The sequence below is a fragment of the Haplochromis burtoni genome, unplaced genomic scaffold (genome assembly GCF_018398535.1).
Source record: "Haplochromis burtoni strain Fernald_Lab_line unplaced genomic scaffold, NCSU_Asbu1 Contig_72, whole genome shotgun sequence".
NCBI lineage: Eukaryota > Metazoa > Chordata > Actinopteri > Cichliformes > Cichlidae > Haplochromis > Haplochromis burtoni.
The window spans coordinates 1165857-1189315 of NW_024582433.1; the positions used below are offsets into that span (position 1 = coordinate 1165857).

The 23459-nt window shown below is 41.9% G+C and overlaps 3 protein-coding genes across 4 annotated transcripts in view; 2 read left to right on the forward strand and 1 right to left on the reverse strand.

Moving 5' to 3' along the window:
* The window catches only part of lman2la (lectin, mannose-binding 2-like a), a 7278-nt gene extending 1391 nt beyond the window's left edge, over nucleotides 1–5887 (forward strand). The window contains exons 2-10 of one of the 2 annotated variants that reach the window (XM_005930069.3): nucleotides 28–188; nucleotides 483–601; nucleotides 2428–2545; nucleotides 2647–2729; nucleotides 2834–2866; nucleotides 3190–3351; nucleotides 3463–3577; nucleotides 4422–4544; nucleotides 4627–5887. In XM_005930069.3, the coding sequence (XP_005930131.1) occupies nucleotides 28–188; nucleotides 483–601; nucleotides 2428–2545; nucleotides 2647–2729; nucleotides 2834–2866; nucleotides 3190–3351; nucleotides 3463–3577; nucleotides 4422–4544; nucleotides 4627–4769 (1057 nt within the window). In that variant the 3' untranslated portion in view covers nucleotides 4770–5887. The remainder of the gene's footprint in view (nucleotides 1–27; nucleotides 189–482; nucleotides 602–2427; nucleotides 2546–2646; nucleotides 2730–2833; nucleotides 2867–3189; nucleotides 3352–3462; nucleotides 3578–4421; nucleotides 4545–4626) is intronic. The other variant, XM_005930066.2, reaches the window with a different exon arrangement.
* Nucleotides 5888–8617: 2730 nt separating this feature from the next.
* On the reverse strand, nucleotides 8618–18073 carry wbp1 (WW domain binding protein 1). The gene is made up of 4 exons (XM_005930070.3): nucleotides 17822–18073; nucleotides 16633–16735; nucleotides 15369–15536; nucleotides 8618–14396 (listed from the first exon to the last, which is right to left on the reverse strand). The coding sequence occupies exons 1-4, from the start codon at nucleotides 17882–17884 to the stop codon at nucleotides 13876–13878; spliced, it is 855 nt and encodes a 284-aa protein (XP_005930132.1). The 5' UTR covers nucleotides 17885–18073; the 3' UTR covers nucleotides 8618–13875.
* A 1162-nt stretch (nucleotides 18074–19235) lies between these two features.
* Nucleotides 19236–23033, forward strand: LOC102300410 (ADP-ribosylation factor-like protein 3). The gene is made up of 6 exons (XM_014336076.2): nucleotides 19236–19521; nucleotides 20639–20782; nucleotides 20894–21010; nucleotides 21092–21142; nucleotides 21356–21541; nucleotides 22738–23033. The coding sequence occupies exons 1-6, from the start codon at nucleotides 19519–19521 to the stop codon at nucleotides 22786–22788; spliced, it is 552 nt and encodes a 183-aa protein (XP_014191562.1). The 5' UTR covers nucleotides 19236–19518; the 3' UTR covers nucleotides 22789–23033.
* The last annotated feature ends 426 nt before the right edge of the window (nucleotides 23034–23459 follow it).

The window sequence follows — 23459 nt, forward strand, 5'->3', positions numbered from 1 at the left end:
CAGCAGCAGTCTCTACAGTGGCTCCAAATTACTGCTCGGTTTTACATGCAAAGGGAAGAAAATGCCTTTGAAATTTCGCTGGACAATCGCTTTTCTGGTTGTTACTCTAAGCCTGTGTTTTGCCGACGATGACCACGAAATGGAGGAGTTCCTGAAGCGGGAGCATTCCCTTTCCAAGCCTTACCAAGGTACCTGTGGTACAGGAGGGGGCGCGGGCTGAGGGGCGAGGACAGATATTTCCAGAATAATGTACTCACTCATGAACTCGTGCACGCACTAGCCGCTTTTCTGAGATGAAATCACTCTATTTCTCACGCAACTCGTCTAGTGGCATTGTCATAGTGACATACTCGGTATATATTTTGTGCTTTCTTATCTTTCATGCGCGTGTCCCCCTCCCACTCACTGACAAAGCACTTTGATCTCAGGCTCAGTGAGCTGTGTTTTGCTGCCATTATAATGGGTGCTGATTGTTTTACCAGGTGTGGGCTCCTCAAGCTCCTCCCACTGGGAGCTGATGGGCGATGCCATGGTAACCACCGAGCAGGTGCGCCTGACACCTGACATGCAGAGCAGACAGGGGGCGATATGGAGCCGCATTGTGAGTAAAGGCTGCACTGTGTACAAGTTTGCATACTCCCAGTATACTGCATGAGCAGCAAGTCTGGTGACTGAGTTATTTCCTTGACTTAACTGCTTTAGGTGCTTAAAAAAAAGTTACAATCACTTTTCATCATCTAACTCGATGCTAAGTGTCGGATGCAGTGGTGTAAAGCACGCTGTCACTGGACTCCAGAACAGTGGAGTCTGGTAATCCGATGGTAATCCGATTCTGGGTTTGGCTGTTTCCAGGAGAACGGTGATTGTCGGACTGTATTGGGCCAGGTATAAAGGTTGGTGGAGGGGCGATTATGGTGTGGGGTTGTTTTTCAGGAGTTATTTCCAGTGAAAGGAACTCTTAATGCTTCATCATACCAATCCATTTTGAACTATATCATGCTCCCAGCTTTGTGGGAACGTGACTGCACACCAGTGGATAAAGCGAGGTCCATGAAGACGAACAAGTGTGGTCTGGATGAACTTGACTGGCCTGCGCAGAGTCCTGACCTCAACCCAGTAGATGACCTTTGGGGTGAATTCGAGGGGGAACTGTGAGCAAAAATTGTGCAAAAATCAGTGTCTGAGCTCACAAATGAGCTTCTGGACGAATGACCAGAAATTCCCATAATCACTCCTAAACCTTGTAGAAAACCTTCACAGAAGAGTAAAGGCTGTTAAAGCTGCAACAGCTGGGCCGAAATCATATTAAACCCCTATGGATTAAAAATGGGATGTCACCCAAGTTCATATGTGTGTGAAGACAGACGACCCAATACCTTTGGCAATATATTGTGTCGTTTCAGCTGTACTTGTAACAGCAGGTTCAAATAAAAAAGAGTAGAGCTACCTCTGTATTTACATTTACAGTAAGAGCCAGAGACACAAGCTGCAGATGGAGAGGTGAGGGTTAGTTTGAAATCCTGCAGGGTAATTTCCACTGTGTTGCCTGATGAAGTTAAACAGACTCGTGCACTCTGTTTCCTGTTTATAAGGTTTACTTAGCTACAGCAACGCAGGCTAACACCCCAGTTAAATGTATGCCCTCCTTTACATTTTCCAAAGAGTGGGCCAAATTGGAGTCATTGCTGGGCCAATTCTGACCCCTGGGCCTTATGTTTCACACCCCTGCTCCATAGTAAAGCACAAATGTTTCTTCCACTTTCAGTAGTTGCTGCAAGAAACATTGAAGGTTTAGACCTATAGTTATTGTACAAATGCATGCGATGACTGTGTGGTCGTGATAAGAGCTGCTGTACACTGACACGAACTGGGTGATAACCACAGCCTGTCTTCAGTGAGCGAGGCTTTACTACGTTTTCAGTTTAAGTTGTTTTGTTCTGGAACTGTTTTGACTTTAAAAAATGGGCTTTTGACATTGTTATGCTCAGTCACAATATGATGGTAATATTTGGTTTTAAGAATTGGTTAGATGTGGTTCATTACAGTAAGAAGCTTGACTGCTTGCCCACTATCATCTTTACTTTAACCTTGCTGATTTTATCTCACACTGGTAAACAAACATCCTCACCGTCTGCTGCTTGTGACTGTGGTTGGGTTAAAAACCTCATGCATCTGCCTCAATCTTAGTAGACTCGCTAAAATGATGAAGTCTGCTTCTATTTTCCTTTCCTCTTAGCTTGACCTCAACCCATCCTTAAGTGTTGTCCATGCAGTCACCTCACCTACACCTAATAAAGCTCTATATCAAATGTAGCAGGCAGTGAAACATTATTTACTCAAAAGGAAACCAGACTGTGGAACAGTACTAGGCCTACCAAAGACTTTTAACTTATACTTCTGTAGCTTATTGGACTTGTTGTGTTTTAGCCCTGCCATCTGAAGGACTGGGAGGTGCAGGTGCACTTTAAAATTCACGGGCAAGGAAAGAAGAACCTGAACGGTGACGGGTTGGCCATTTGGTACACGAAGGAACGCATGCAGAAAGGTAAGCACTACAGGATGAAATTAAAACCAACCATGGTGCTAAATAAACTACAAGAACTAGTGTTTATATGTTACCAGCACTGTCTTTAAATCCTTTTCCAGGGCCTGTTTTTGGAAATAAGGACAACTTCACCGGCTTGGGCGTTTTTGTGGACACATACCCCAATGAGGAGAAACACATAGAGGTGCGCTGCTGTGGTTCTGATTACTGTGTGGGTGCACTGTGGGATTAACAGTTTATGTAAAAGGGGCTGTATTTTTCTTCTTTTGTGCATACAATTGGATACAGGCGCAGAAGAAGAGATACACTCCTCGCACACAGGTAACCAGTGTTTTTAACATCTGACCCTCTCCCTATGATCCGGCCTCCACTCTCGTTTAACCCTTTTTCTCCCCTCCCCCCGTGGTTTGTTTGTGGTTACAGCTGGGTCATACTTAATAAAATGTTATGAAATTACACAAAACAATCACATAATAGGAAGTGAGCCTGCATGTCCTAATTGTTCTCCATTTTATTATTTCTTCTTCTCCTTTAGCCCTTTTTCTTTTTCCCAGCTTGCTGCTGTCACTGTAGTCATACTAATGTGGATTCACTCTTGCTAAAATGCCCTGTTCCCTCTCTGCTTTTCCTCCTGTGACCACAAGAGGATCTTCCCCTTTGTCCTGGCAATGGTGGGGAATGGCACCATCAGCTACGACCACGAGCGGGATGGCCGGCCCACAGAGCTGGGTGGCTGCAACGCCATGGTGCGCAACCTCAAGCACGATAGCTTCCTCTTCATCCGATACGTCCGCCGCAGGCTCACGGTGAGAGACACAGCCTTTGAATCATTTTGGCGTGCAGGAAAAAGCAGCTTGTATCATATAAGTTCATTCTAAGTGGTGAACCTTAGAAGTAAATGGAAATGTGTCGCCCAGGTGATGATAGATATCGACGGGCAGCATGAATGGAGGGACTGCCTGGACCTACCTGGCGTGCGGTTGCCACAAGGCTATTATTTTGGCGCTTCAGCAATCACTGGAGATCTCTCAGGTAAACAAGTGCAGAGTAATGCAATGGCTGGTTTTAGCTTTATCTTTTAAAACTGTTGTCGTGTGCTTTAGAGGTCATGTGTGGCATTGAGCCAACTGCAAGACGCAGAAACAATGGAATGAAGTGAAATCGAGCCTTTATTTAATAAAGGAAAAACATAGGGAGAGACCGACAGAAAAAACTCAGTGAACACTCTGAGAGTAATGGATTCAAAAAAGAGACGGAAACACAAAAAAACAGAGACCACAGAGGAGGTTAACGGATGCAGTGAAGGCCGACATGCAGAGGGTTGGTGTGTGAGGAGAGGATGGTAGAGATGGAGACAGATCTGCTGTGGTGAACTATAAAGGGAGCAGCTGGAAAAAGAAGAAGTTTAAATGTGAAAATCCACTTCTGCAAAGAATTAGGGAAACATTTGATCATCACAGTCTAACACCAAGTAGCAGACCTGTCAGTTCTCACGCCACCATCATGCAGAAAAGAGTATATTTTGTAAAACTGTAGTAAAAATGAGATTAGGAAACGTAAAAATATGAAGAAAAAAGAAACTAGATGCTGTTTATTGTCGTTATCTGGCCTTGTGTAACAGGACACTCTACTCAGATATTAAAACTCTAAATTATGGCCTCAGGGCTGTGAATATTTAGCGCTGCGAGCTGGGATTTTAACCTTTAAGTCAGCAGTTTAGTCGTGAAAATAATGATCTCACCATCGATTCACAACGCCAGCTTCACTTGAGCTGAATTACAGTGCAAGAAGACTCCTAGAACTCCATATTAGCTTCTAATCTCTGGGTTTCTGTTTAACTTTTTCACATTTCCATTTGCTGATTCTTACTTAATAGATAACCATGATATAATTTCTATGAAACTCTACCAACTGACGGTGCTGCGGAGCAAAAAGGAAGAAGAGGAGGAAGAAGACGTGATAACCATACCCAGTGTAGACAACATGGAGCTCATCAGATGTGAGATAACACAGTCACGCATCACTTAGTGGAGTTTCCATCAGAGGGTGTGCTTTTCGCTCACTGCTGTGCTCTCTTTCAGTGGGTCAGAGTGATGAGGGGATGAGCGGAATAGCCATTTTCTTCACCGTGCTCTTTTCCATGCTGGGGTGCATCTTCCTCATCGTTATCGGCCTGGTGGTGTACAGCCACTGGAACGAGAACAGACGCAAGCGCTTCTACTGAGGACAACAACAAAGCAGACAGCGATTGTAAAAGCCATCATGGTCTGCGGACACAACTGCACTGAAAGTGAGACGCTGCTGTCAGCTGGCACTGGTTTGTTTTTGTTTTGTTTTTTTTTAATCCCGAGGACAACTCAGTTTGACAGGAAGTGGAGTGGATGTATTCCCTGCTACACAAAAAGCCATACTACAACTTTGCCATCAGTAGCCATGAACCAATAGGAGGATCTCAATTCACACTTTGTCCCCCCCCCGGTTGACGCGCACCAACTCGGCCTTACCATCTCCACCTCTGTACCTGATACAAAGCAGATGTGCAGCACCGTCACTGACTTCTCATGAGCAGCTATTTTTTTGTGTTTTGGTACTGTTTGCTGGATTTGGAGGATATTTTTTTCACTGGTTTTCACATCACTGATGTTGATTTTGCAGCTTTAAGAAATCTACTTAAGTAAGCTGATGTGTTCCTGCTTGCAAGTCCATTAACTACCTGCAGTACAAGGCGCTAACCAAATTAGCAACAGCCACTGATCCGCTTCCTTGCATTAGAAAAGCCTCTCAGTTTATACTGTGCTGTATTGTGTGCTCTATATTCTTATTGTTGTTTTAGCATGCATGGCGTTTGTGTGGGTTAGTCTGTGATCTGCTTTGTTAACATCATGTGTGAGCTTTTAGCCGTTCTATCTACACATAGCATGTGTCAATGGCAGCGATCGGTGTGTTTCAGGGAAATTATCAATTTAACTCAGTTGCTTTGTCAAAACGCTTATTTATATTTCATACCTTTACCCTAGTCTGTGTGTGCATTTAAAAAAATGTTTTTTTATTTTCACTACTGCTATTTTATGTTTGTTTTATTTTATAAGAAGATGGTTCTTTCAGCCACTTCTCTTTTTCTATTTAGCACGTCACACCCTTCCTGACTCCACCCTCTCATTTACACCACACGTCATCATATCTCTTAGGTGGTGCTTTTTATTTATTGTGCAGTCTTTGGAAACTTCATTTGTTTCTGTAACCCAGCGGTCCCCAACCTTTTTTGCGCCACGGACCGGTTTATGCCCGAGAATATTTTCACGGACCGGCCTTTAAGGTGTCGCGGATAGATACAACAAAATAAAACTAGTACTGGTACCGAAAAAAAGATTTATTCATAACACACGTGAAAAGACCCAGGAAAACCGAGTTAACGATAAAAACAATAACAAAATAACGCTGAAAACCGATAAAAACCCTGAAAACCATACATTTCACACCTGAGCTTCAACTCTCGCGGCCCGGTACCAAACGACTCACGGACCGGTACCGGTCTGAGGCCCGGGGGTTGAGGACCGCTGCTGTAACCACTTTATCCACCGCACTACCTTATTTATGTTTTTTAAATGTTTTTTTATGAAACTGTGCCTCATGTATGCAGTCAGTGACTTAGGATTTACAATAAATTTAGCAGTTTTTATCTTGCTTCTGTGTCCTGAACTGTTTGATGTATTTAATGTCATGGAGGGTAGTGAGCACTGTTACGATGGCTCACTGCATTTTTAAGGTTTTTACACATTTATGAGTAGAGCCCTACTATTGTCATTGTTTACGGCTATGCCACCCTGAACACGCCCAATCTCAGAAGCTAAATGATAAATGAAGTGGTTCTTGTATAGTGCTTTCTAAGAGCTTTCTATCTAACATCCACACTCCAATGGATGCATCAGAGAGCAGGATACCCAAGGATACTTTGGGACGCGGCACAATTTTCCAGTGTTAGCAGATGACTCGCTGTACCTCCCCAACCAGATTTAGGCCTGGTTTGTACTGCCTAGGAGTACCAGGTGCGGTAAGCTTGGGGTGGCTCAGGAGGTGGAGTGTGTCATCAAGTGTGAATGTTAGATAGAAAGCTCTTAGGTCTAGAAAAAGTTCTTATGTGAATGAGGCAAGTTGTATAAAGTACTTGGAGTGCTCGAGTAAAAAAGCACTATAAAAGAGCCCATCCTTTTACCGTACTATTTACACATGTCTGTAGCTGGGGCACAGAAAACCCATTTTTCCTTTTTTTCTATTTTATTTCTGACTGTAGGAGGGTTTCTTTACACACCAATATTCTCCAGGTATCTAAAAATCAAGGATCATAAACCTTAATGACTACAGACCCAATGTTCTGACCTCTGTAGTTATAAAGAGTGCCTTTTGCTGTCATATCTCCCTGACCCCATCTCAGACTCCCTGTAGTTTGCCTATAAAGCCAGCGTGCTGGTAGATGATCTCCATGAGTATGCAGTTAACATGGCACTGCACTTTATTCTCCAGCACCTGAACTTTACAGGAACTTTTTCCAGGTTACTTCATGGACTATTTCCACTTCCAACACCATCATGCAGGACAAGCCGTCCCAGTTGAATGTACCTGCAGCTGCATCGCTGACTTCCTGCCTGACAGGAGGCAGAAGCATGTGAAACTGCCAGACATATGATGGGCTCTCCGTCTGTCAGCACTGGTTCCCCTTAAGGCTTAATATGGTGATCTGTTGTAAATACAACAACCTGGAGCTTAGTGCTGTCAAAACAGTGGAGGTGATTGTGGATTACTACCAGCGCCTACAGACTTCATCTCTCTATATCGCTGCCCAGTTGACAGTGAAATCTTTCCACTTCCTGGGAACCGCCATCTGCCAGAATTTAAAGCAGGAGCTAAAAATCAGCTTCCTCATCAAGAATGCACAGCAGAAGATGCACTACAAACGGCAGGGACTAAGGAAGGCTGCAGCGTGTTATCAGTTTTGCCAAAAAGGTGACTAGCTACAATCTGCCTTCTCTATAGAGCTATACACCACCAGGACGCTGAGATGGGTCAAAGTTTATGTCTGTTTAAGTTTATTCCTCCTCATGACACCGATCAATGCAAAAAACTTGAAGGGCAAGTTGCTACGGTATGGGTTACTTTCCAATTCAGAGCTCTGGTATAGAAACTGTATTGACTTTAGTTCATAGTGATTCAGCTATAATTTAATATATAATTTCAAAGTCTGTCCTAAATGATAGAACATCATAACATCAGTGGGGAGGTCTGATGCCTTAATGTGACTGGGGTTTGTTGGCAGGATGTCAATTTGGTTGCAAATTTGTGAACTGAATTCATTTCAATGAATCAGTTTCATTCATGAACATACAATTCAGCATTTAGAAACTTTGTGAAACATTTAAAATGATCTTGAAGGTGTCAAAATGGAAATAAATGACTGAAGAAAAATGGCAACAGGACAGACACCAGCACAGTTTATGCTACAGACAGGCATGCAAATGAGGACTTCAACATACCATTCAATACACTAAGCAAATACAGCCAGAGGATCAGACAGGAAGAGCATACACACACACTCACACCACCCTTATACAAATGATTTGGTTAAAATATGCATAAACTGTGTTGAATACTTGCCTGTTCTGTGGTATGAATTAAATATGTAACTTTTGCATTTTCAGTGTGCCGACCCTGTGGTTGGGAACAGACTTTAATCATGATTACAATAATTTCAGCAATCATGTGTGAACATGAGCTTTATATATCGTTAAAGCTTTCAGTTGGTACTCGTTTGACTATTTTAACTTTAAGGAGTCACAAGTGTGCCAGCTAAACCCTGTTTCACAGTGTTTGAGGCTGGCTGTGCGTTAGCCTAACAGCTAAATGACACCCATCAATAATTTAGACTGAATGCCTGAGGTGCATTAACTCAACCATGTGATCATCCTCCAAATTAATATGTGGGTACAGGAGGGGACGGGGAACCTTTTGTAGCCTTTCAGGTTTGATTGATCCCGAGGAAAACAGGATTCTGCAAAAAGGACAAACTCAAAGTCGATCAGCAGTGCGCCAATGTTTGTTTTATTAAAAAAATAAAATACAAATGATGACCCAAAGAGTACACAGCAGACTTCTTACAAAACCAAAGCATTTTTTGTCTGTCAGTCGGTGCTTATTGTTTTTCTATGTTACTTATTTTGGCTTTTTTTTTCTTTTCTTTTTAAGTTATCAGGAAAACAATGTAGAAAGAGTCAAGTTGCTTTTTTTTTTTTTAAATAGATGCCTTCCCTCTCAAAAGTGGATGATTCCCATTTTGGCAAAAAAAAAAACAAAACAGAAAAGACAAATGACACAGCTCAAAGACATGTGCCTCTCATCTGTTTGGTATAATCTATGTTTGAGGAAAAAAAAAAATAGTACAGTTCACAGGTTTGATGGACACAATCACACTGAAATGTTTTCAGTACAGTGTTGAGGGCTCAGCAAAGTATTACTAATAATGGCTGGTCTGATCCACGCTGACTGTGTTCCATGTTGAGGTCTTTCATGTGTATGATATAGATAAAAAACTGTGGTTCTGTATTAACTGGGGATTAAAGGCAATGTTTACATATTTAGCCTGTAATTTCATGAAGATGGAGAATAAAAAGTTGAGGGACAGAAAATTGTCAAACAGACCAAATAATAATAATAATAATAATAATAATATAATCAACTCTTTCAGCATACTCAACTAAACGTGTTTTATCCATAGGTTTGTAGCAGAAGTGTTAGTGGTTGAAGGAAGCAGAGAGAAAAAGCCAAAACAATAAGAGGGGAAATGGTGTATATATATATATATATATATATATTTAAAAACTAGAATGGCATTTTAACTCAAGCCCCTCAATAGACACTCCCCACATCACTGTAGTAGCATTACAAGTATTTTTCTTTCTTTTTAAACAGTTTTTCTTAAACAAATAGATAAAACACAGACCAACCGAAGTAGATTACAGTATAGTGCAGTGCCACAAGTACTGAGAGTTATATTGCTTGTACTGGTGCCCACAAACAAAACGACAGAGAGACTGTAAAACAGGAGCGGAGGGGTCGCAGCATATAACAGTAAGCTCATGTTTTTGCATAGCCTAGATCAGTATGTTTCACAGAGATACGTGATGCAGACAAGAAATATCAAGACAGTAATAAAAGCGAAACAGTTGCTTTGGCTTTATGAGACTCGTGGGTGAAAAACGTGTCGATTTCAAACTACAGCGCTGCTCGCTAGAGGTAACCCTGAGAGTACGAAACAGTGATGAGCCGTGAAGCGCGAGGATGGCGAAGGCTTTGGTACGTTTACTCTGTCGACAAGCTGAGGAGCAGTGCAGCTGAGAATAAAACGAGCAGCTACAGTGTTGGCTACACTTTCTGTTATCGAGACGCGGCCTGGTGGAGGTTGGTGGAGTTGCAGCCCATAAACGGCCGACGGAGCAAAACATGCCACTGCTTTGGGGGGCGGAGGAGTGTGTGTGGGGAGGGTGGGGATCGGTCGGTTACGCTGCATCACGGATCTCTGTTGAGGTCGACAAAACAAGAAGGCAAAGTTAAAGCCTATAAAACAAACATATGTGGTCGTATACAATCAGCTATTAGATAAATACGAGCTCCACCGCAACATCACGAGACAGCCAAGTCCAAACGGTGATCACACGACTCGCTTCTGACCGCTTTCAGGTAGCGGATCTCGGCATCTGTGGCTTTTAAAGAACAACGCAGAACAGATGAATTGCTCGATGAAATGGGTGGACTTGACCAATATAGCCCTTACTCTCAGTAAACATGTGAAAACCAGGGAGGCATAGCAGTTGTTTGGCAATGGGGGAAAACCATGAACCTCCAGTTCACTCCTGCACAGAAGAAACCCCTATTCCCTTATTCATTCCCCACCACCCACCTGCCCTGCTCTGTTATTACCCTAAATATGTATACAAATAAGAAAAGATCCACCTTAGCAACAAACAAAAAAACTCTTCTGGAGTCAGTTTTTGTCCTTCATATGGAAAACAAGCCATAGAAAACAAGAACGAGGACATTTTCTACTCTTCTCATGCTTTCAACTAAGTATATTTCACTAAATAAACCAACAGCCACCTCAAAGAGAGGAGAAAAAAAAGCTAAAACAGACTGAGCACAAACTACATGGTCTGAACATACTCCGTCAGTGCCACAGCTAACTACACACAGATTTTAAAGTCACTACAACCGCCCCTCCAGCAACAACGCTGTACAGAACAGTTCAAATCTTGTGGCTTTTTAATGTTTACCCACCACATCCTTTTCTAAGACACAAGCACACTTTTCTCAGAAATGTATATTCTAGCTACAGCAACCATGCTTCAAAAACAAATGTTACCACAGGAAAAAAAACCCTGACTATTAGTCTACTTTAATAAGGCAGTATCACATCTGCTTCCACACAAAGAGGTTATAATTTATATTTTACTGTGCAGCTCCTTAATCATCACATTTGCTCTGTATAAATGCACCAAGGCAGCTCGAGGTGTGTTGGCAAACAAAATGTCTATTATCATTTATGCTAATGGGTGTGCAGCCATGCTCACAGTGTGACTGCTCCTCTGATAAGGTCGCTGTCGTGTTAGTATGGCTTCATGTTAAAGCACCGGCTCGACCGCACAGCACACGGACTGCGAACCTCTAACTAATCTTGTATAACGCCATCGCAGCAAGTTTAAAGACGCCCGTTTAAATGAATATGAAATTTCAGGCAGCTGTGCATTCACATATTTTCATTCTGCTCTCAAACGCCTGACGCAGTGGCCCACTTGTTTTCGTTTTTTTTAGCATGCACAGCCACAACCAGAACAGGCTGCTGCTAGCTGGGGGGAAATAACAAAACTGATTCATGAGCCACAGAGCTGCCTAAAATTACATATTTGTGCACAGAACTCAAGTGTTGTGTTCTGCTAACAGGGCCAACAAAGTTCAGTTCAAATGTGTCCTTGTCAGAGTTCATTCAGCACTGAAAATAAAGAAGCATTCAAAGCCGCATAAATATAACCAGCAAGCTTGAAATGCTAGCCTTTGTTCCCCGCTTTGCCAGATGGAAATGTCTTCTAACTCTATGGTATTTAAAGGAAAAATCAAAACACATGTGAAGATTGTGAAGCAACATCAGACAGACAGAGTCCATGTGAACTATTGTTACCCTTGGTGAAATCATCTAGAACAGAGAGTACTGCACCGCGATGTTAACTGGTGATAAAGGCCAAATGGAAGCAGGACTTGGTGAGTGCGTGTGTGAAGCAGACTGACTGACCTGAGTCTCTACACTGTGTCCGTTTGGACACGTGCTATCAGAGCAGACAAAAAGTTATTCACTGTTGTTCCAAAATAAACTCTCAATGAAATATTTACTAACTTATCAGTTACTGCTCATCTTGCAAAGACAAGAATTTCTAAATCTGACTACAACCGGTTTGACTGGCTATGTTCTAAACACAAACTGCACGGTGTGCGGCGCAAGCAGCATGTAGTCAGTCACAATAGAGTTGGCTGCTGTACCAACACCGAATTGACTGCAGAGGACAGCCTGCATCCATCTCAACCTGCTAATGCACCGGGCCCTCTGCTGCCAATGGAAAATACCACTGCAAATCCCCTCAAACTGCCAAGAGTTACAGGGGCCAGATAGAGAGCCAAGACAGCCTGAGCTAACAAGCTATCAGCACGACATGGCTCACACGGTCAAAACAACACAAAAATATTAGATCCAGACAGTTAATGTTAAACCTCAGTCCCTTTCTTTCCCCCAACATCGGGGCTCAAACCTGTGCAGTCATTATTACTGCAACAAAATAATAAGCAAAGCAAGTAGCACAAGTACTAGAAAATTCTAAAACGCTACTTTCGGCCATCCCCTTATTCACAAGGGGGTCGCCACAGACGGGTAGCTCCGCATGTTTGATTTAGCTGATGATTTCTTTCTGACAGAAACCCAAAAGAGATCCACATCTCCTCCCAGGATACAAATGAGCTCATATATAAACACATAAACCATGCCTCATGCAAAACACCAGTGCTTTTAATAGTAACCTCACCTCAGTCTTTTCAACCAGGCAACACAGCACTTTGAAAGATATACACACAGACACACATCTCAATGTTTCCCTACTGCACTGAAACACCCAAGCACTACAACCGCTACTACGACGCACTCCAGCAGCCCCTGTTTGGAGCTTTGTTGCAATTAAAAGTGACACCTGTGGCATTTACTGAAGCACAGCTGGCTACGAAATGAAAACCGCATTCTTTTATATGAACATCCAAACTACGTACTGAGCACGGCAATACAGAGCCACCGCAAGGCTTTTTTATTAAGTAATAAGTTTGGTGGCATCACTACTATGGATTTAATGCAATCTACAACCAGAGTGAGATTACATGTACACAATCCATAAACCGCTGAAATGCTGAGTATCCCAAATGTCATGGTGACTGTTGGTGACATGGCCGAGGAGACTGCACAAAGGGTGAGGAGAAAGTCGTCTAAAAAGGGGGTTCGTGTGCCATTCAGCATCCTAAGAATGAGCTAAACTCTTTGCTCTTCCACCAGTGAGTGTACGGCCTTCCTCGCTCGAGTCCCAAAGTCTTCACACCAGATGCTGGTTATCATGACCTCAGACGTGACATCACTACGCAGCTGTGCCCTGGATTTCACAGCAGAGGCCGCAGTCTTGCACGCACAGAGCTTTGGGGAAAATGAAAAATAATCTGTTGTTGATTTCATCCAGTCTCATCCTACAGTTTCGAAATGTTTGCTGCTGCTTCCTCTGCTTAGTTGTAGCTGGGGGGGGCAGATACGAGAGGAATGCAGCTGACTGCGTTGATACGCTCCTGAATAATTGCCTCCACCAGAGATGAAATGTCAGACAGGAAGGATGGTTGGAGATGTTTTGACCAAGGCCTGAAATATGACAGCAGGGCTAAAGGACAGTCACAATGACGTCAATTCTGGTTCACAATCAACTGCTGTCTTCTAACCACCCAATAACTTTCTCATGGTTAGTACTAAATAAAAAACACCTAATGGGGCTACAACATATAATTGCTTGCTCCCCAATTAGAAAAGCAAAGAAAAAAAATTGTCCACACATTACAATAATTTTTCCTAATCTGGAGCTATTACAGATTATTTATCATTATCTTCATCACCTAGATGTCATGTCTAAGTTAGTTAGTTTAGAGAATTAAAACACAAGACGGTCTCCCTGTGGTTGTGGAAGCTGCACCAGTTGGCTGGTTGGTTACGCTGTGGATCACACCACGTGGTCTCCATTGCTGGTGCTAGTCTGGCTAGGCAGCTCTGAGGCGTGCTCCTTCTGTCTTAAGGTTTGCTGTTGGGGGGCGGAGCAGCAGTCCCTCCCGGCGACCTTACACATACGCTGCTCCTCTTCGCTTTCCTCCTCAAGCCCTGAGCCTTCGTCTACGTCAAGCTGGCAAACGCACACCTCAATCCCTGAGTCGCCGGTTACGTGCCGACGCCGAGTCACAAGCTCCTCGTCCTCCTCTGCCGCCTCTACATTCTCCTCTGCCGCACACAGTACTTGGATTGGGAGCGACACCGCCTCCTGGTCTGATGACGAACCGGAGGCCTGACAGTCCACCCTCGGCTCAGCCTCGGCGAGGGGTTGTGGCACAGAAGAAGCGTCCGGCTGGTTCACTTGTGGAACGACTACAGGGATACACTCAGGAGGGTTTTCAGAGTAAGGAGGAGGAGGTGTCGGAGGGTGGCCAACTACCTCTTCATAGTCAGGAAGCTTGCAGTCATTCCAAAATCCTGAAAGTGAGCAGATACAGAAGCTTCAGCTTTGAACCATCATTATAATCAACTAACTTCAACTTTAATCTGCTAACTGGTAATCATAAACTTGTCAGGAAACACTCGCTACAAAACCAAATCTATCAAACTGTTGATTAGACAGGGAAAAAGTTCACTCTCAGTCACTTTTGGGTCTAAACTAACAACACTGAAAGCACACACTGGGATTCACACTCTGACTCCTTTTTAAGGCTTTCAACTTATATAAATGTGGATCCCACGAATCTATGAATTTATACAGAAATAGTTTCTTATTGTGCCGACACTTATCTGAAGTGAAAAGCAACTACACTACATGTTGCCAGGGTCCCTGTGCAAGTGAGTCACTGTCTAAGTATGCACACAGTTAAGAGTTGTGTTCACATTCTTGATATAAAGTCAAGCATGTTTGGAGTGGACTTCTGGTAAGTGTACACCTTATCCAGCTCCTATTTGTGATATCAGTGGACATATCATGTTCAAGCTGAGGTCCAGTGATCGCTGACATTAGAGCGGCATCTCTGCTGTGGCTCGGCCAGCTTCAGACCATAACTATGTAATACACGCTTTGTATAACAAGATTACCATGATCACCTTCTCCAATTCTAAGATTTTGACTTTGAGAAAAAGGCAGCTGCTTAATCTGTTAGGAGGAGGGGAGAACATGGAGTATTGTGTTTTAGGGATAAAGATTCCAAGATGTGCTGCTGCCCCATGGACATATTAGTGGACCTCTGTGGTAGAGAGCAGAGTTCAATGTACCACCTATGAATACAGAGCTTTGAGCAGTGCCCAGAGAAGCTGCAAATATGAAGCCTGTCAGATTTTCATGACTCTGAGAATAGCTAAATATCAGCTCAAGGATGAATTAGAGGTTCACAAACAACATCAGGTTGCAAAACCATAGAAACCTAGACGACTATGTTCAGCATGAGGAGGAAAACTACTCACTTAAATTGAGAGGTGGAGGTGAAATAAAGGAGCTGGAGGCTCCTTGGTAGGCCATGAGGCTGATCTCACGCTGGCGCTGCTCCTGCTGAAGACGCATTTTAACCCTCCGGTGTCGATAGGCACAACAGCAGCTCAGCATGATGATTAAGGTCCATACCAACCAGAACCCTGTGAGAAGGGACAAACTCAAAAGTCACTTCTCCAATGAGGGGATGTGGAGCACATAAGCCTTTTGGAGTTTTTTTAAAAAGTTTTTTTTGTTTATTTTCCTGCAGTGGAGGACTTCAGAAGTGAAGGAAATAATTTTGCAAGAGCTTCAAATACATGGTGGAAAATTCGTCACTGCTGATGGTGGTGTCTAAGAAGAAAAAACAGAGTTGACAAGAGTCTCTTTTCTGAGTTTAACCAGTTAGCGCCGAGCTTTGCCTAAATATTTTTAGGGAGCTACCCTAAAATGAGTACTTATAACTCTTTTTCACTAGTCAACTCAACTCTATTCAGTCTTTAGGGTTTTCCACTAGGTGGTAGTAACTGGTATGAGGCTCTTTTTTAGCCAGGGTTCCGAGCAATCTGAATCGATCCAAAAATGTGATGTCAACAGACTGCATGTCAGTTGGATAGTAAATGGCATGACTTGATGAATCAAAACCGCCATTTTTGAAACCCAGCAAAAATGCTGGGTTTCAAATGGCTACTCATAAACCAACACCGTGGTCCCAGAGTCTGAAAACTCAATCATAATGGAAAACGAACGAAACCGAGTTGCGTTGTATCGTGCTGAGTAGGTACTAGCTATTTGTCTTCCTCAGTGGACCCAAAAGAGACCTTTCAGGTGAGGTTCCTGCTAGAAGAACAGGCACTAAAGCTGCAGTATGACAAAAGTCACAGCCTGATTCTAAACATCTCCACATTTACGATATAAAGCACACCTAAAACATCCACAACAATTAAACATTGTCTTTCTGCACTTAAAATAAATCAGGACATTTTTTTTTCAGTCACAGGCTTATTTCACTTTTACTTCTCAGTTCACGTAGGTTCATTTCAACACTACATGAAAACTAAAACATTTAACAGCGAAAGTAAAGCCAACTCCAAAAGTTAAGCAGAGTCTGAAGAATTATACATACATATATTTATCTATCTATCTATCTATCTATCTGTCTATCTATCTGTCTATCTGTCTATCTATCACACATGGTGCTATGTATCTGAATTAAATGATGAAATGAATGAATAATCAGAAAATAGTAATTATACTTACACCACAGTTCATAGTAGTAAGTGCAGCATTCTGTTTCACCACAGCAGTACCCCATCTCACAGCGGTACTGCTCATTGTTTACCCCAAAACAGAACTCCTTCCCCTTAAATACACAAAGGTAAACAAAGCAAAGGCTTCAGTCAACAATCAATTGCACAAGTTAACAAGAAAATGTACAGCAAACTCTTGAGCAAATGCCCTGTTTCTAGGATTTCTGTTTAACCTGACTCACTCACATTTCTGTGCCAGTTTTCTGTCCTTCGTGTAACCTATATTTAGACATTTGAAAGTACACGCCACTTAAATGCACCCCCTTTATTCTGAATGCCATTGTAAGAGCAGCAGATATAGTGGTAATAGTAAAGTAATAACAATATACGTTATGTACTTATCATTTTCCTTTACGTTACAAAGTGTATCCAATTCAAAGCATTTAAGATAAGAAATAAGGAAAAGCTGAGGCTATAAAGACAACAACTGTTTATCATGAAGAAATAAGATTATGATAAGAGAAACCTTTACAAAAGCAATACAGCAAAATAATACAGATAACACCAGAAATGTAAAATAAACTCGGGGGTGGGCTGGTTGGTTTGTGACAGTAAGACGTCTGGCTATGTCTAATTTCGCTTTCATTTTCATGGTAAACTGTAATAAAATAATGGCATTGGGCTATCAAAAACTAGGCCGAAAAGCATTTCTTAACAAATATATTCACAGCAAATTGCTTAAAAGCTTTAAAAAGTTCAAATCGTTTCAGTTTGTTTGGTGAACATTTAAAATAGCGACTCTGTAAGGGAAGCCAGGCACAAACTGCGGCTGGCTGGCTGCCCCGTCTGTGCTGCTAAAATCAACAACTATGAATAAATACGTCCATTTGCCGGGTATCAGTTAGCAGCGGCTAATGTTAATCTCTACAACCTCGACCCAAACTGAGAAACAGACAAAATTAAATATTTCTCTCAAGCTCCCCCAGCTTCACCAACCCTCAAAACAATTTACTGTCGAAATTTTATCGAAAAACTTTTACTAACTGACGTCATCCCCAGCAATACAGTCGCGAGCCGTGCCCAGTTTCCTTTGTGGAGGAGACAAAAAGGCTCGACAGAAAGCGGCCTTCACCCAGCCCACGAGCAGCGGCCTCGCCTTGAAGCATCCGCCGACCCCGCGAGCTCGAGCGGAGGCTTACCTGCACAAGATAGGTCCCGGTGCAAAGAAGACCAACAATGGATCCCAGTGCTTTCTGTGCCATCTTTCTGGGTTGTCGGCCGTTGTCACGACGGGAATCATATAGCAGTCCGTCGAAGTGACGACTTGTTGCGGTGACAGCAGTCGGCTGTAGCTAGTAACGGTTCAACCTCTCGGACATGTTTTTGTTGCTCTCAATCTGAGGTACCGCGCTGGTACTGAGGCGAAAAGATGCGCAGCCTTGGACACCAGGGGGCGCTGTGTGTGCGGAACAGAGTCCGTCGCGGTGCAAGAGAAAGCATATGACTTCACAGAATGCGGGTTCAAGTTCACTGCGGAAAATGACTTCTTTCAAACAAACAGTAAAGTTTTGTTGATCAAATTTTATATATGTATGAGTAATCTCCAGCCAGAAGATAAGACCCCTCCAAGCAGCGATAATCAGCGCTACTCATTCATTATTTATAAGCACTGGGATTTGAAACTTTTTTTTCAATCAACATTTTGAGGTCAAAAAAGTTTAACGCAAAGCTTAACAAAAGAAATACCATGAATAAGCACCTATTCATTTCATAAAAGACAACCTTCATACTTACCATGAAAGTAAACTTGTTAAGGACTTTGACTTAAAAAAAAGTTTCCAAAATGAACATTTAATTTAAATAATTAATAGATTTAATTCAGCACTTTAAATCTTCCTACAAAAATAAGATATAGATGCTGATATTCTATAGTTAATTATTTGTACCTGCTTTTTTTCTTTCTTCTTCTTTGTATTTATGGTGAACTGGTTTTGTGCTGCTGGAACGAAATTATGGTCCCTCCCCAAGGGATGAATAAAGTTATATTCTATTCTGCTCTTTTTTGTGACATTTGCCCAAAGACCTGATACCATTTATTTTGGTCTTATTTTGTAGCACTGACTTTAGTGAAAAAGACTATAGAGCATTTTACCATATTAGGCTGATGAGATAAAATGGAAGTTCTCAAATTATTCAGTTTAATTTTATTTACATAATGCCAAATCACAACAACAGTCACCTCAAGGTGTTTTATACTGTAAGGTCAGAAGCCTACAATAATAGAGAAAAATCCCAACAGTCACACAATACCTTATGAGCATTTGGCGACAGTGGGAAGGAAAAACTCCCTTTTACCAGGAAGAAACCTCCAGCAGCCATCTAGGGCAGCCATCTGCTGCAACCAGTTGAGGGTAAGAGAAGGACAAAAGACATATAATAACTAATGATTGAATGTAGAATGGTGCATAAACTCATAGTGTGAAAAAAAAAGGTGAGTGAAGATTTATTTAATTTGTATGCTATTTTTTGTATTCTAATCTTTGAAGTCTGTGGTTCACAATTATTGCTAATAATAATAATAACGATAAAATAATGTAAAATTTTATGAAAGTTAACTCAAAATCAGGTTTGAAGTGATTAACCAGAAAAAAAAGCAAATTAACTATGTATGTTCTTTTTATTTTCTACTTTTATTTTTTAACCTCGCGCCACAGGAGCCCTCTTGCCCAGCGTTCCAGAAGATTGAGCGATCACGTCGTTTACGCTGACGTCACCGTTTCCGTAGCAACAGAGCCTGACAGTCGTTCTGCCAGGAGGCCAACAAGCACGTGTGGTCAGAGAAGATGTTAATCCACTCACACACTGAGCGAGGGCCACAAAACCACCCGAGAAAAACATGGTGAGTTATAATGATTCACGGCCGCAGCGGGTTTTGTTTGCGTTGGGCAAAAGGACTTTAGTTTGATTTGTTTTATATTTAAAACAAAATTACTGAAATTACTCTTGGCACCTGGTAAACATTGGTGACAATGGTCTAAATACAGTTAAATGATGTGTCACCTTTAGCCAAATACTGAGGGCAGTGTATGTGATACTGGTCATTAAACTGGCCGTTTTATCCCTGAAACTTAATACGTGTTTCACTTCCAGTCGTTGATATAACTCAAACGTTTTGTTTGCCAGTGCCAGGATTAAACTATATTTATTTATTATATCTGTTTATTTAAATTTAGACTTGGACTTTCTTTTTCAACCCAGTTGATTTTTACCTATATATAACTATCACCTTAAGGTACTTATTGTAAGGCAAAGAGTTTAAACCAGGTATGGAGACTATGTTGAAAGGTAAACAGAAACACTTTTATAATTTTATAAAAACTAAATTTATATATGGAGTACTTTTCAAAATTGGAGCTAAAACAGACTTTATAGGGGGAGTAAAGCTGACGTAAAAGAGATGGAGAGGGAAATTTATGATAACACAAAAATAAAATGCACAAATTACAAAAAAAGTAGTGGCTCTGAAGATGGATTTGCTATGTGTATTATTTTGTCTTTTCAGAGCAGATTTTGTATGGTGAGGGGTCACTGTTGCCTTAAAAGTAAATAGCATGAGCCAAAGCCTTTCCTTATTTCCCTCCTCTGGACAGAAGCCACTCAGTAACTTACTAACCTCGGCTGGCTAAAGAGGTCTTTAGGGCTGGTACATTTATAGGTCACTGCAGCTAAATCCTCACACTCTAGATGATTCTAGCTGTTGGGTGAGAGTGTAACATGCTGTGTGTACTGTGTCATGTTCCTGTGACAGACTCTGCCAACAGGGTGGTGTACTGTAACTGGTGTGAGCTGAAAACGATTTGGTCCAGCAGCTTATTCAGGCTTTATCTGATAAAACTTAGGCCATGACTCTGGAAAAGCAAGAAAATGCTTGCAGGTTCCTCAGTGTTATGACATCTCGTAAGCTGCTGTTCCTTTAAGACTAATCAGCTCTAATATGTGCTTTGATCCTCCTGCAGGGCCTTTTGTCCATCCTTCGGCGGCTGAAGCAGGCTCCAGAGCAGGAAGTACGCTTGCTGCTGTTAGGGTTGGATAATGCCGGCAAGACCACTGTGCTAAAACAGCTGGCAGCCGAAGACATCAGCCACATCACCCCCACACAAGTACACACATCCACACTCTCTCACATGCACAGAAATGTAGAGTCCTGTCATTTTTAGAGCCTTTGAATTCTCCTGCTGCAGATATTAAGCATCTGCGATACCTTTCTTAAGGGCTTTAACATCAAGAGCGTGCAGTCCGCAGGCTTCAAGCTGAATGTTTGGGACATTGGAGGTCAGCGCAAAATCCGACCATACTGGAGGAATTATTTTGAGAACACAGATGTGCTGGTACATACGTAGTCTTCATAATATCATTTTTTTTCTGTGTTCTGATCAGTTTGTTAATATCTACGACTGTATTGTGTGCAGATCTATGTGATTGACAGCTCAGACAGGAAACGGTTTGAAGAAACAAGTCTGGTGAGCTCCATAAATACTTTTACATTTTAGGGAGGCACAGTAGTCATCTTCTGATAAGGTTGAAGGTTAGAAGGCATTCAGGAGCTGTTGGAATTAGAAGCTGATCAGGGATGATCGGCAGTATGATGTTGTGTTGCTTCTCAACACGTCTCAGTGGTTTTTCTGTTGGCAAATACCATTAGAACAAGTGTATGTGTCTGCACCGTGTTACAGGAGCTAGCTGAGTTGCTGGAGGAGGAAACGCTCGCCACGGTGCCTTTGCTAATCTTCGCCAACAAGCAGGACCTGATGACAGCTGCTCCAGCGTCAGAGCTGGCAGAAAGTCTCCGTCTGCACACAATACGGGATCGCATGTGGCAGGTGCAGGCCTGCTCGGCGCTCACTGCAGAGGGAATTCAGGTAAACATAGAAACGGACACAGTCTGCAAACACAACATCGCACACACAGCAAGGGTTGGGATAGATGCCTGCAGCTGCTTTCGGAAGTCAGGGAATGCTGGGATTTATTTGACCTGTCCTGGTCTTAAAAAACGGGCTAGAGGGACTGAAGTTTGTTTAAGTAAATCACGTTACGATGAAATAGAATCATTTAACCGCGTTGTGGTAGATTTCTAAACACAACCTATAATACCTTTAGATAGCAAAAATAAAATCAGTACAGTTCAATGGAGTAAAATGACACAAAGGAAGCACAATAAAATAGAAATATGCAGAATAATTAATGAATACAAATCTAAATATAACACAAACTTGGATATATGTTCTTTTTTGTGGCAATGGAGCAGAGACAGATGTTTAAGGAGGTGTTCCACTGCAGAGGGTGGTCTCAATTATCCATGATGGCCTCATATCCTCCTCCCCAACATAGCCACAGTCATTTAGAAGACCTCGGCATCAGCTAATGAAGGAATCCAAAGTGTGCTGAATTCAAACAGGGAAAAGAGGGAAAAGAAGCAGATTACTTAAGATCCATTATTCCTTTAATTACCATCATAAAACACATGCTTGTATAAGAAGATTTCCCAATCTGGGTAGATCAGTTATGTCACCTTTCTAAAGACTGAAGAAGCTCAGCTGCTTTGTGTTATCATGTGCATTAAAACAGTTTGCTACTGCCAGTCTGCATGTTTCACATCACTGCTTTGCCTCAATTTCATGGGTGGGATGGTGATGTGTGGAGCGTGGAGTTTGCATGCTCTCCCTGTGCATGTTCCTTACACCTAGCACACACATGCTAGGCTAAGTATTTTTTCCAAATTGCCCATCTGCAGTGAGTAAAGTCGATTGAGTGCTTGAAGTGTACAGGATGAAGTGCTGTGTGACTGCGTGCTTAAAAATATGACTTGTATTCTTATCAATTTTAGTGGCGGTAAGTAATCAGTAGCACAAAAGTCCTTGTAAGAAATGATGTTAAATGCATAAATAATAAATCACAATGGTTGTCTGGAAAATATGATCAAACAGCAAAAAAATCACACAGTACTTCTGGAGATATATTTTGAATGCTATTTTTAGGTCCACTTCATTTTTACTTCTCTAATTTTCCACAATTAAAAAAATATATAATTCTGTTTATTTATTTATGTTTTTTTCAGGATGGGATGACCTGGGTTTGCAGAAATATAAAGTTTCGGAAGAAGCCATGAAAAATGGCATCTTACACCTGGAATATCCAGTGTTTCATGTTCAGGACAGGAGACAACATCATGTGGTAATTCTTAAAGACACTTGTGTCTTTTTTTCCTTATGTGGCATCAAAATAATTAGTCACTGTCAGCACAGTTGTCCAACACAACCCTCAGCCCTGTATTACATATCTTAAAATGTACATACTGTAAATAGGCTGTTTTATTTAAACTGTACACACTTTTTTTTTAAATAATTAAACCATGTTAACTCAGTGTTTTGTAGACAATGTGTTTTTTTTTTTAAAATAAGCATTTGGTGTTGTGCAGTGGATTCATGAAAAATGGAGGTTTTGTAAGGCTGTAAGTCTATTCAGTTGAAGCTAGAGGGCGATATGGTGCTAGTCTTGTGTATCAGAGCCTTATGCCAAATTATTACATCTCTTACTTTCTGTCAATGACAAAGCCAGGGGGAGGGCCTTGATGCTGGTGGTGCAGTGTGTGTGTGTTTGGGCAGGTGGGGGATATATAATAAGCTGTAAGGATAAAGTTTTTCATTCATCCTGTCACATTCTAACACAACTCAAGCCACAGGCAAGAATAAACAGCCAAAACGTAACTGAACTGGCCTGTTACTCAGGCACAGGCCGCACAAAAATTAAACCTCCACCCTGTGACACATCAGGCGCACA